We start from the raw sequence: 12,538 nt of genomic DNA, 5'->3' as shown, positions 1-12,538 counted from the left end.
GCCAAGGTGCCCCCTGAATGGAGCGGGCCCGTGCGTTGGGGATCGTGACGCCCAAAGACTGCCGGGCTCCGACGACTCCTTCCTGGGGCAAGATGGGGGGGCGGCCCTTGAGCCAGAGGATTTCGCCAAGGAACTTAGGCAAGGAAAGGCTGTGGGAGCGGGGCCTCCTTTTGCTCGCTTCGGAAACACCCCCGTGGTGGAGAGAAAGTGGGAAGCCTGAGGAAGGCCTCAGCCTGCGAAAGGCAGAAGCAGGCCACTTTGAGAGGCCTACCAGGCTAACAAACAGCCACATCCCTCTGCTCTGTTTCCCCAATTTCCTCTTTATTTCTTACTGAGGGAAGGTCTCCACATGCTTCACGCCGATGGCGTTGGTTCCCACCATCTTCCCACACACCTGCACTCGGTAAATGCAGATGTACCCCGGTTTTCCCCAGTTGCTCTGTATGCCAAGCTTCAAAACCCGAAAGGCTCTGGGGATCCCGTTCTGCAAAGAAACCACAGCAAAAAGCAGCGTGACCCCTGGCGTGTAAAGTGTGACAGCAGCCTCCGCGAGTCTTCCTCCGCCAGCCCGAACCCCGCTGCAGGACCAGCTCCTGCCGTGGTTGAGGCGGCAGCTTCTCCCTCCTTCCCTTCTCCCACCCAGGTGGCAAAGGACCCCCAAACGCCCGGCCTCGGAGAGCGTGGCGGGCAGCTGTGGAAACCTGAGGCCCGCCCGTGCCGGGGCAAGTCCTGCTGCCAGGGCAAGGTGCTGGGCATCCTCCCTGCCACCGCCTGCCCGGAGGCTGCAGCCAGGCAGCTCCGGGGACCCAGGCGTCTGGGGGCCAGCGCGGCCTCTGTTCTGCTTTTGCCACCCTGCCGGATGCCACTCTCCCTCCCGATCCCACCAACGTTTCTCCTGGCCAGGGTCGGGCCCCTGCCCCGGCAGGGACCGTCCGCACTCCTTCTGCAAGCAACTTGCAGGCAAACCGGCGTTACTGCCCTGGCCTCTTGCCCACACACATTCACTCTACCTGCAGAGGGAAGGTCTGGGTCGGCCCTTTCTGCACGGTGTAGGTGAACGTCCCCAGCAGAGTTTCCTCCTTGCCTTCCTCATCCAGTCCCTTGGAGATAAAGCACAGGGGAGCAGGTCAGGCTCGACACAAGCACGAGGAAATGCTCATGCCAGACCCGGGGCCGTGATCTGCACTCTGCTCCTGCACCTCCAGCGCGATCTGGCGCAGGATGCAGTGGGGCCGAGTCTCCTCCTTGCGTGCTGCTTGGGGGCCGGAGGTGCTGGGCCAAAACATGCTGAGCAAGACTTAGGAGGGGTGATGCCAGTCCGCGTGTCCCTTGCAACTTCCCCACGGGTTACGGCGGTGCTTGGGAGCACACGAATCTCAGCAGATGCACAGAAAGCAGCAAATCCCCGCTACAGCTCTTCCCTGCGGCCAGGTCCCAGCCCCCAGCGCCCAGCAGAAACTTACGTAGACAGTGAAATCTCGGGGGGCACTGCTGACAGTCCCCGGTGGAGAGGCTGTCTTGGAGGTGTGCTCTATGATGATGGCCAGCGGTCGTATTTCAGTGGGCAGCCGGATCAGCACCTCACTCCAAAACCCTTGGAAAGGCCAGCAGTAACCCGGGGAAGCATCCGGCTGAAAGCAGAGGGTCAAAGCAATGAACACAAGGGTGTGGGGGGGCCCGCCACGCTCCCCTGCAGCCAGAAGCACAGTCGGCACTGCATCTGTGGGCTGTGCTTGTGCTAGAAATGAATGGCGTGTTGGGATGCGGGCAGAAGCGCCCGGATGTCTTCCCGGCCCGGGAAAGGGGAAAGCAGCCAGCCAGTGGGGGAGACATCTGGTAGCCTGTACCGCAGCCAGGGCTTTCAAGAAACCTCTCTTCTTGGCCAGCAGCTCTGCAGCCTCCTCCCACCCTCCACTGTGCCATTGGGAAAGGGACAGTCAGAGCCATGGCAGGGAAATGGGGTCGCGAAGGAGAAGCCCCTTCAGCCAGCCGTGACCAGGGATGGGGGGCAGGAAGCTCAGCTCAGCTCAGCTCAGCTCAACCCACGTCTGAGGACAACTGCTTTTTTCTGGGGAGCTAAGCCCTGTGGGAGACCTCAGGTGCCAGGCACCGGACCAGCTCTGGGGCCTTCCGCAATACCACTGGCCTGAGGGGAGACACCCCAGGGCTCGCCCCCAACTTCACAAGAGGCAAGAGAAGCAGCACTGACGGTTTCTGCCACTCTACCTGCACAAAGGTATCCACAAGGGGCGGAGAACACAGGAACCAGAACGCCTTGCAGAGCCATGCAGAGATGCTGGACGATCTCTGCAGGTCGATGGCAGCCCCTGAAGGGAGAAGAGAGCAGCTGACTGCAAGAGGCCCCAGGCTCGGAGGACCTGGGGGCAGCAAGTGACTTCTAAGTCTGCCTGCCCGCCCCACATGCCACAGCGCACCCTCGGAGGTGCCCCAGGAAAGGAGGGCATCCCTGTGCCCGGGGATGGCGTCTCTCTCCCAGCAGCTGCACAAAGAGAAGGTCCGCGGGAGCTGGGAGACAGCAAGCCCCCACGGGAAGGGCTGCAGACCCAAGCTGAGGCCCCACCACGTGGACAGCAGAGGATGACCCAGCCATCCGCTTTTGCTCCCCAGGAAAGCTCAGCAAAGAGGGAGGGGGCAGAAACGCCTGCAGGGGCACGGCCGCGGCACCAGCGAGGGGTCTGACGGCGGGATGGGGGTGAGCCCAAGGGAGCCGCTCTGCCACAGGCGTGCTCTTGAGCCCCGGGATTTGGTCCCACCTCCCTCTGCCTCGGAGAGCAGCCTCTGCCACGCAGCCTGCTTTCGGGAATGCCAAGCGCGAGCCCAGCGCAACAAGGCCTGCCGGCCTGGGCCCGAGGCCTGTCCGTACCTGCACGTTTCAGAGCCCAGTCAGACATCCGCGTGCTTGCAGACATTGCCTCTCTCATTTGCTGAGCTTCCTGGGAAAGACGCAAAGGAAGAGGGGAAATGACCACGTCAGACCTGGCCAGGAGAAGGGGCTTTTTACGGCGGAGAAGTTCAACCAGCAGCCCCGGGCAAGGGACGGGTGTGTGGGCTGAGCAGGAAAAGCCCACCAACTGGCCCAGGAAGGGCCTTGTGCGGGGCCCTGCTCGTGCCAGCCCTCTTTCCCAAAGCGCAGGATTACCTTCTTCACAGCAGCCATCTCTGCAGCCAGGTGTGCCACCTCGTCCCTCAGCTGTTGCACCTCTTGGGATTGTTGCCCCCACACGGCGAGCATGCTCCTGCAGACGCGGTGAAAGCAGGTCTTGTCAGAGAGCTGCCCAGCCCCTCCCAGAGCCTCCAAGCCTCCACGCTCCAAGGAGGAGCAGAGACAGGGGTGCTGGAGCCCCCTTTTCTTTCCCTCCCCTTCCAGCTTTAGCAAAAGGCCCAGGCAGGAGCAAAAGGCACAAGCCCTGGGCGCTGTGCAAATGAGTGCAAATAGCACTGTCTCATCTGCTGCTACCCCACCAAACGTGCTGCAGGTCAGGAGAGAGGAGAGGCCTCTTACCGCAGGGACCTCAGGTCAGCAGCAGGCTGCCCCAGCAGCACCTGAAAGAGAAAGGCTCTCTGCTTGACTCCTTGAGCTGCCGGGGCTTTCCAGAGCTGGTGGCTCTAGGAAGGCACGGCAGCAGCCACTGCCACTTCTGTGTGTGCGTCACTGCCTGGAACCGGCAGACCGGGCGTTTTACCCACCCACCCACCACCACCCACCCCCAGCAGCAGCGCTCCTCTGCAGGACTTTCCTGTCCCACTGACCTGCGGCACATTCTTTGCCTGCAGCATCCACACGAGCAGTGAGGTCCCGCAGTAGGCACCAGCTGTAATTCACATCACCGACAGAGAGTTACTTGACTAGAGTTTCTAAAAATCCCTGTAGTCATGTGGTCTCCTCCCACCTCAGGGTGGCAAGAGGCTGGCTGAGGACACGGGGAAGGGGTACAGAGAGAGGCTGCAGCCCCAAGCAAGGACTCTGGCCTTGGGCCTCGGGGCTCTGCACAGCCCTGCTTCCCGGGCACGCGGTGCGCCCCACAGCTACGCCCCGTTTCCCCTGCGTGCAGCCAGCATCTCCTGACCGCGAGGCTGGGAGGCTGGAAAGGCCAACCCTCCGGCCTTCCAAGGGTGGAATGCTGGGGAGGCTCCAGCGCCTCTCCCTCATGCTGAAGCTGGCAGCCTGCGCCTCTGTGCCTCCGCTGACAGCGTGCCAATACTCACCAAGAGCAGCCAGGGTCATCAAGAAGAGGATGGTGCAGAGCCTCTCCTTCTTCAGGGTGACGACCTCTTTCCTGAAAAAGAGGAAGCCCTGGCATTGGCAGTGCCTAAGGCCAGAGCCCTGCACAGGGGGATTTTCTCCTACAAGCTGAGGAGCAGCAATTTACAGGGGAGCCAGAGCCAGGGGGTATCCTGGCAGAGAGCACCTCCAGCCTCCCCCCTGCTCACCCTTACCCAGTGGCACCCCCACCTCCGTGTCCGCACCAGACACACGTTGTACTCACAGGGTGGAATTGCCTGTGCTGAGGCGTCTCTGGAGGGAGAGCACAGCCACTGCCAGGCTGTCAGCAATGCCGAAGACGAACCCTGGGCAACAAAGCCGGAGGAAAGCCTGAGGACCCTTCTCGAGGATGCCCTTCAGGGCGTGTGCCAGACCCCTGTGGCGCGGTGGGCGCTGGTGCTGTGCGCTCCCTCCCTGTGGGGCAGGGCCACGGCCAGGGCTCTGCCCTGGAGGGCGGGGGTGCTGGCTGCACCCTGGGAGCTGGGCTCAGGGGACCAGGCAGGATCCCCTTGCAGGCAGGGCCCTGACGGTGTGCCTGGGGTGGGAGGGTGGACGAGGCTTTGGCCTCTTGGCCTCCACCATGTTGGGGTACGCCGCGGTTACTACAGTATCCCACTAAGATGCGGACGTGGTAGGCAGCTCCGTCCTCGTCGTCACATAGGAGAGGTGGCCCCAGGCCTCCCTCAGGGCAGGATGATGCTGGTTCTGTGGGGCCATTGGTCCCGGCTGAGCCAGGCAGGCTTGGTGCAAACATGGGGTGAAAGGCAACGCTGAACTCACGCTTGTTTTCTCCCACGCTGCAGATGCAGTGTGCTAGCCCCCTCCAGCTGGTGCCCTGGTCCTCCCGAGCGGGGCTGCACCTATGGGAGGACAAAGGCGGCGCCCTGTTTTGCACCATCTCCATGCCACATCAGCCAAGGCCCTGGCCAGAAGACAGGCTTTGGGAAGCCTCCCAGGAGACGTCCCTGCTGTGGTGAGATAGGGCAGGAGAAGCAGCAGAGCGGGACGGCGCAGCCGCTTCTCACCCTGACTCCACCCTGGCCCCCAGAGCACCAGCCTGCCCCTGAGCAGGCGTCTCAGAGACCTGGCGTTCTGTGGGCAGCGGGGAGCGGCTGCCCTCCTCCAAAGCCCCCACCGCTTCCCAGGGCCTCTGCAGCTCGAGGGCCACAGCCCTCTCCGAAACACCCCCCAGGGCTTCTCTCGCTCAGCAGAGACCCACCAGGAGTTTCCAGCTGCGGCAGTGCTTTGCCAGGGAGGCCTGGCGGGGCGAGGGCTGAGCTGTCCCGCTCCAGGCACCCAGAAAAGGCTTGTGCTGGAGGGCAGCAGGAACTTCCAAGTTTGCTGCTGGGACCCTGAGCAGCAGGACCGTGGGGTTTGGCCCAGGGGGCCAGAGGGGCTTTCAGCTGAGCCTCTTCCCGCTCACGGCGGGTTTTCCAAGACCTGGGACTGCTGTGCTGCCCACAGCGCTCGCCAGCTTCTCCACCGTGTCCCCCCAGCCAGCCCCCCTTCAGGCTCTGGGGGTCCTGCCCACCAGCTGATGTCCCCAGGAGGAACAAACCCTCGTACCTGTTCTCGAGGACCCGAGTGGGCCCAGCTGCACGTCTGTCTGTGCTGCTGCCGGCTCCCCTCCTTGGCAGGGCAGCACCTTGCGCTCTTGGAGGAGCCTTTCTCCTCCTCATCTTGGGGAGAAAGGAAGCTCCCCTGCAAGCCTGTGTGTCCTCCTTCCACCGCAGGAGTGTTGCCTGCCCAGGGGAGGTCACTTGGGCGAGAGCTCCAAACCGATTGCCGGGAGGAGAACGCCTGCCACGGGCTCACAGCCACCAGGACACGGCAAGCTCCTTCCAGGCGGGAGGTTTGGCCCACAGTGCCGGAGGTCAAGGTGGCCAGCCTTGACTTCACAGAGGCCTGGCCACGCTCGGTGTGAGGTCATGGCTGCGACATCACAGAGGGAGCTACTGGGGGGTGGAGGGGAAGGCAGAGACCCCGATGCCCACTTAGCGCTGTCTTTTGCAGTTGTGACTAGGCAGGCCTGAAAACACACCAGCACTTTCGCTGAACAGCGCTTGCGCAGCGCCAAGGCTTCCTCTGCTTCTCTCTGTGTGTCCCCGAGCGAGTAGGCTGTGCGGGTGGGCGAGAGGCTGGGAGGGGACGCAGCAGGGACAGCCGACCCCAACTGACCACAGGGCTACTCCACAGGCCATGCAACACCACGCTCCGCAATAAAGCCCGGGCCTTTGCCCTTTCCAAAGTAGCCATTGCCTGGGGACTGGCTGGGCATCGGTCTGCTGGGGTCAACCCACCTCAGCCCCTTTAGAGAAAGGAGGGTGTGTGCTGTGTGTTCTGTAGTCTCCTGCGGGGGCAACCAGGAAGGTCTCTGCACGGGGGCGCAGGCTGCCCCGAGGGCACCGGGCATCTGGCATGGCAGCACAGGGTTAGGGAGGATCCTGAGCAGGGCCCCCGACCTTCCTCCTGCCTGGGCAGGGCCAACCTTGCCAGCTGAGGGGTCCCCACGGGGCAAGGAGGGGGTGCCGGCTCTGGGTAACACCGGGCTGAGGCTGCATGGCGGTGCGTGGGGCTTTGGCTTGCTCCGCCCCACCGGCTCCACCTTGTCATGGGGAACTCCGGCCACCAACGTGGCCCCAGGCATGTGCCAAGGGACTGCTGCGCGCCCTGTCCTCAACGAGGCGCATGAGCACCCACGACACTGCAAGGGCTCCTTCTGGGGTGGCCCACAGACCCCAGTGGCTCCTCGGGGGTGAGCCAGCTGGCAGGCCCTCGCCGGGTTGTGACGAGAGCGAGCAGCTATAGGAGGAAGCGGGCAAGAGTCCTGCTGGACGCTGTCTCCCCCCAGGGCGAGCAGAGGCAGGCGCAAGCCCCCGACACGGAGGCCCCGGCCAGAAGACAGGCCTTGGCAAGCCTCTTGGCAGATGGCCCCGCCACAGCTCCTCCACGGGCCGTGAACCCCCTGCCTAGTCTTGCTGCCTGTCCTCGCCCAGGCACCTGTGCCGCTCCAGACACCCCTGCCCCTGTGTACTGGTGTATCGGGGGTCCCTGTCCAGGCGTTGCCAGTGGCAGGAGTACCGGGGGAGGCTCTGTGGGCAGGGGCCAGGGCTGCCCCGTGCCAGACGTGGCCAGTCCCAGCCACCTCCAACGGACCCGTTGCAGGAGGCATCTGAGCACATCCTATGCCCTCCTGGGGCGAGACATACCCCAGGGGTCAGTAGTGGGTCCGCTCCGCTCCTGTTTAACGTCCTCATTAATGAGCTGGATGATGGGGCAGAGCGTGCCCTCGGCACGTTTGCCGATGACACAGAGCTGATGCGCCAGAGGTCGTGCTGCCCTCCAGAGGGACCACAACAGGCAGGAGAAATGGGCTGACAGAAGCCTCGTGAAGGTCATCAGGGAAGGCAGGGCAAAGCCCTGCGCCTGAGAGGGGCACAACCCCATGCACCAGTACGTGCCCGTGTTCACATTCGCGTTCGACCCCAAGTTGAACGTGAACCAGCAATGTGCCCTTGTGGCAGAGGCAGCAAATGGTATCCTGCACTGCGACAAGAGGAGCGCTGCCAGCAGGTCAAGGGAGGTGATCCTTGCCCTCTCCTCGGCACTGGTGAGGCCACGCCTGGGGTGCTGTGTCCAGTTTGGGGCTCCCCAGTACAAGAGAGATGTGGACATACGCCAGTGAAGGGCTAGTAAGACGGTGGAGGCACTGGAGCATCTCTCCTATGAGGAAAGGCTGAGAGAGCTGGGACGGTTCAGCCTAGGGAGGAGAAGGCACAGGGGGGACATCATCCGCATATATACCCGAAGGGGGTGATGCCGAAAAGCCGGTCGAAGAACCCTTCTAAGACTCGTTTGGGAGTTTTAGAAGGCAGGCATTCTTTATTGCAGCGCTGGATGCGCGGGGGATAGTTCCACCTAGCGTGCCAAATACCACAGCTTTAGCACAAACAGGTTACAGAGAATAACTAATTGCATATTAATCAGATTAGTATACATACACATAAAAATGATCCTACCTGATTGTCATAGTACTGCCTACATCCGATCATGCGCAATGAAGGATCCTTTTGAGTCGACGGGCTGCTTTTATGACCACCGACCCATCTGAAGTTCTTGTTGGCTGTTCTTGAAGTCCTTATTCTTGTGCTTGTTCTTTGATCTTGAAGCTTAACGCAGTTTCAATCACATGTGGTCAGTTGCAACGTTTTTCTCATCTAGCGTACAGGAACAGCTAGTCATAAGAGCAAAGAACGGCAAAACTTGTGAATAATTACTAGTTAATCACTTGACTACGCTTTTGTAATTATCTCCCCGGCTACCCTTTGTCTATTTGTGAAATGTGTTCATCTGATTCGTGTCAATATAAACAATGCTAGGGCTGCATAATAAAATGTGACCCTCACCGTATATGTAGTCTTTAACTATTTTGTCGGTCCTCCTATAACTACAGGCCGGGAGGTGACAGATGGTATGTATACAGTTCTTTTTTGCCAGCCCAAAACCGGTTTTGTTGTTAACTGCACAGTGTTAAACAAGAGATCCTAGGGGAGAACTGAGGCATTTATCGTAGTATGGGGCGAGGTTATGAGCGGGGTGATCTTTAGTATGTATAAATAGCAGGTGTGTATAAACAGAGGGTGTATTGAAATGGCAGTGTATGGGCAGTTTGTTGAGGGGGAGGTGTCTGTTGTGAACTTGTTAGGGTTCTGGTGATGGCAGCTGGTGTTATGCAGGATGTCTGCTGTCAGGCCCGAGCAGTGGGGAGCTTGGTCGGAGATACATTGCATGGAAGACCCCTCAGCCAATGAGGAGAGTTCGAGAAGTTTCTAGGAGAACTACTGGACCTGCACAACCAGGAGGTGGAGAGTCTTTTGGAAGGACACGCCTAGTATGAATATGTAACTAATGTTAGACTATAAAAGAAGCTGGGTTGTTTTTCACAGCGCACGTCTTCGTAGAGCAGAGGCTCCTGGTGCACCCAGCGCTGTTTGCTTGCCTTTATTCATTTAATAAATTGTAAACTTTGATTGGAATCCTGTTTGAGACTAAATTCATTTATCACATATTGTTTCAACCGTAACGTTCATATGTGATCGTTTATCAAATCTCACTCATACAGTTAGTTATCTAGCAGCAAACCAGTTTTCACAGAAGGTACAGAATATGAAAACCATAAACATTTGAACAAACCACACCAAATATATGGACATAGGCTATCAGTTCCCCCCTTTCTGTTTGAGGCCACTAATTCTTTCGGTAGTCTCACCTGAATACAGATCGTGCCACAGCTCGTTTAAGACAGCTAAAAGCGACAAAGATTATAACAAAGATGGTAACAATCACAATTACATTTGGCAAAAGCCCAGCTAACCATCCAGTCGGAGAAAATCCGAAGTTCTGAAATATTTTGTTTAGCCAAAAACTTGCTACGTTTGATCTCAATTCTCTACTACTTTGAGCAACACGTCTTATTCTGCCTGATGGTTTAAATCAGCTGTCACATTTGGTATGTGGATACAACACGAACCGTTTGAAAAACCCATGTGCCCACATACTCCATGTTCTTTTAGTAGTAGTAGGCCTAAAGCTAACTGATTTTGCAGTGCCGTTTTACTAGTAGCGTGTACTTGTGCACTGAGTTCATTTAGCCCACTTTGAGTCGCATTAGCTAATGTTTCTACTTGGAGTGGAACATTGCGGAGAGTCATTTTATTTTGAAGAGCTGCTAACTGTGGTAAGAATAGAGATTCCAATACCCATCCTATTTTGGCTCCAGGGCTTGGTGATTGCCAGGAATCATCTTCTCGTTTTACCCGATTCCACTATCGAGGCCGCAAGGGGGATTTCTTCCAGAGAGGGCATCAAGTTAATAAGCCTAAAGTCCATTGTTTGCTCTTGTCCTTCATGCGAAGGTGCGTGGACCATGTACCATCACTACTCACCCAGACAGTTAATCCTAAACTTCCCACCCGTCCTTTAATACAGTCAATTCCAGGCCAAATTTTCCTTCCGTTATTAAGAGGGGACCAAGTATCACTTAAAACATTACTATAATTTCTACAAGCACATCCCCATCTTAGAGCTTTAGCTAGGGGATAAAGTCTTTGAACTTCTGGGTCAGAGGAGTTACAAGTATAAACTCTCGTACAGTTCCATGTAGGATGTGTGATTTTCTCTGTTTGTCTAGTCCAGTCTACATTTCCACAGATAGTTCTGGCTCTGGGTGGATCTAACAAGGGCCCTGTAACTCCGGTAAATTCCAAACACCATGCTCTATTTTGAGTGTGATCCCAAGTTCCTCTCTGCACTTGTCTCCTTGGTTTTGGCAATTGGCAGCCCCAAAGGGTGTTTGTACAAGTTTCTCCTGAAGGACGATAAATTAATTCTTTTGCCCGTGAGGTGGATGGTTTGGTAATGTTACAATTCAAAATGCTGTAACTCCTTCTTTCAAAGTTTAAAGAGTAACTGCCACCCAAATCCATCCAATTTAATCTGCTAAACTGATTCTCATTCTCCCACATCTCTTCCCAAGTTTTGGTTAGAGTCAATGTCAACATTCCCCATGGAATTGGATATTCAGCTGACTTTGGAATCGGAAGGCAGGCTGTTACTGAGGTTAAATTTCGTACCTTCGCAAAACCTTGAATCAATTGTGAAACTAGGTTATCTTTTATCAAAATCACAGGGACGACTAGTATCAGGGTTAGTAATTCAAACAATAAATGCTTCATTTTGTTTATCTTATACTACAGATTCTTTCATCCTGTCAACCTGTGATTCTGCCTTTGTACTTTTACATCTACTCTTATTTATCTTATGTTTAGAACAACAACTTAAAAGAAAATATTTAAAACCTGTAACACACAAAAGGATTTCTGCCCTGACAATATCCCGAGTAACAACCCCAATCTTATAAGTTTTACACAATGGTTCTCCCAAGTACATAGCATGGAACTTATTTATAGATTTCCAATTTCACAGGACCGGTTTCTTTAGACTTCCAATTCCCTGTTGGTGCTTGCTTTATTCCTGTACAGTGAAGCCAACGTCCTTTCCCCCAGACCTTTACTGCTGTATATGTTGTTAAAATGACTTGATACGGTCCTTTCCGCTTCTCAGCTAGTGGTTCTGAAGTCCACGATTTTACATATACCCAATCTCCTCGTTGGAAGGGATGTGCTGCTGCGTCCAATTCTAAGGCTCCAGCTGTGGAGACATGCTGACAAAGCTCTTGTAAAGAGCTTCCTAAAGAAGTCATAACACCCTTTAAAGGCATATCTCCAGAAGCGCTCAAGGTATTTGGAACATCGGACCCTTGATATGGTCTTCCATGTAACTTTTCATAAGGACTGAAATTTCCTTTCCCTTTTGGCTGTACTCTGATTCTTAATAGAGCCATGGGTAATGCTTTAACCCATGTAAGCGACGTTTCCTGACAAATTTTACTCAGCTGTTGCTTGAGAGGGTAGTTCATTCTTTCTACTTTCCCACTTGCTTGTGGCCTATATGGGGTGTGATAGTCCCAATCTATAGACAATACTTTGCTCAACTGTCTTACAAGCTTTGCTATAAAATGAGGGCCATTGTCAGATGACATTCCTACAGGGACCCCAAATCTTGGTATCATCTCCTTGAGCAAGACTTTAACTACTTCTCTTGCTTTGTTGGTGCGACAAGGGAAAGCCTCGGGCCACCCAGTGAAAGTATCAGCTACAACTAGGATATATGGATATCCTTCTTTTCGGGGCAATTCTGTAAAGTCAATTTGCCAGTATTCTCCTGGAGAATTTCCTTGTTTCGTAATGCCAAAAGTAATCTTATTACTGGCTTGGGGATTATTGCGCACACAGATTTCCCATTCAGTTGTAACGGTTCGAATAATCTTTGTCATTTCTCTACTCAAAACGCATTTTGGTAAATGCTTAACAAGGTTTTCTGTTCCCCAGGGTACTTTCTTATGTTCAGCCCAGGCAATTTCTCTCATTATTGCGGGTGGGACTATTATTTGACCTGTTGGTGTTATAGCCCATCCTGTTTCATTTTTACTAGCCTGCAATGTAAGAATTAATTCTTCATCTTTTTCATTATAATTTGGAGCGTCCTTCAGTAAAGCTACACTTCTCTCTGGAGCTAGCGCTAGGATGCCTTTTTCTGCAGCCTCTTTAGCAGCTCCATCAGCCAATCGGTTACCTGTTTCAGGGACAGTCCTACCTGACTGATGTGCTTTACAGCGCATTATCGCGACTGCTG

The 12,538-nt window shown here is 55.7% G+C and overlaps 1 protein-coding gene across 1 annotated transcript; it reads right to left on the bottom strand.

Annotated features, from left to right (window-relative positions):
- Nucleotides 1-300: 300 nt before the first annotated feature.
- On the bottom strand, nt 301-8,337 carry LOC126036226 (uncharacterized). The gene is made up of 14 exons (XM_049795755.1): nt 8,305-8,337; nt 7,495-7,711; nt 6,280-6,403; nt 4,814-5,145; nt 4,509-4,590; nt 4,228-4,298; nt 3,772-3,833; nt 3,524-3,564; nt 3,161-3,257; nt 2,885-2,954; nt 2,227-2,327; nt 1,464-1,631; nt 1,011-1,100; nt 301-484 (listed from the first exon to the last, which is right to left on the bottom strand). The coding sequence occupies exons 1-14, from the start codon at nt 8,335-8,337 to the stop codon at nt 329-331; spliced, it is 1,644 nt and encodes a 547-aa protein (XP_049651712.1). The 3' UTR covers nt 301-328.
- Nucleotides 8,338-12,538: the final 4,201 nt, after the last annotated feature.

Source organism: Accipiter gentilis, chromosome Z, assembly GCF_929443795.1.
Source record: "Accipiter gentilis chromosome Z, bAccGen1.1, whole genome shotgun sequence".
NCBI lineage: Eukaryota > Metazoa > Chordata > Aves > Accipitriformes > Accipitridae > Astur > Astur gentilis.
Note: the sequence above shows the minus strand (reverse complement) of the source record. Positions and strands in the feature narration are given on the sequence as shown.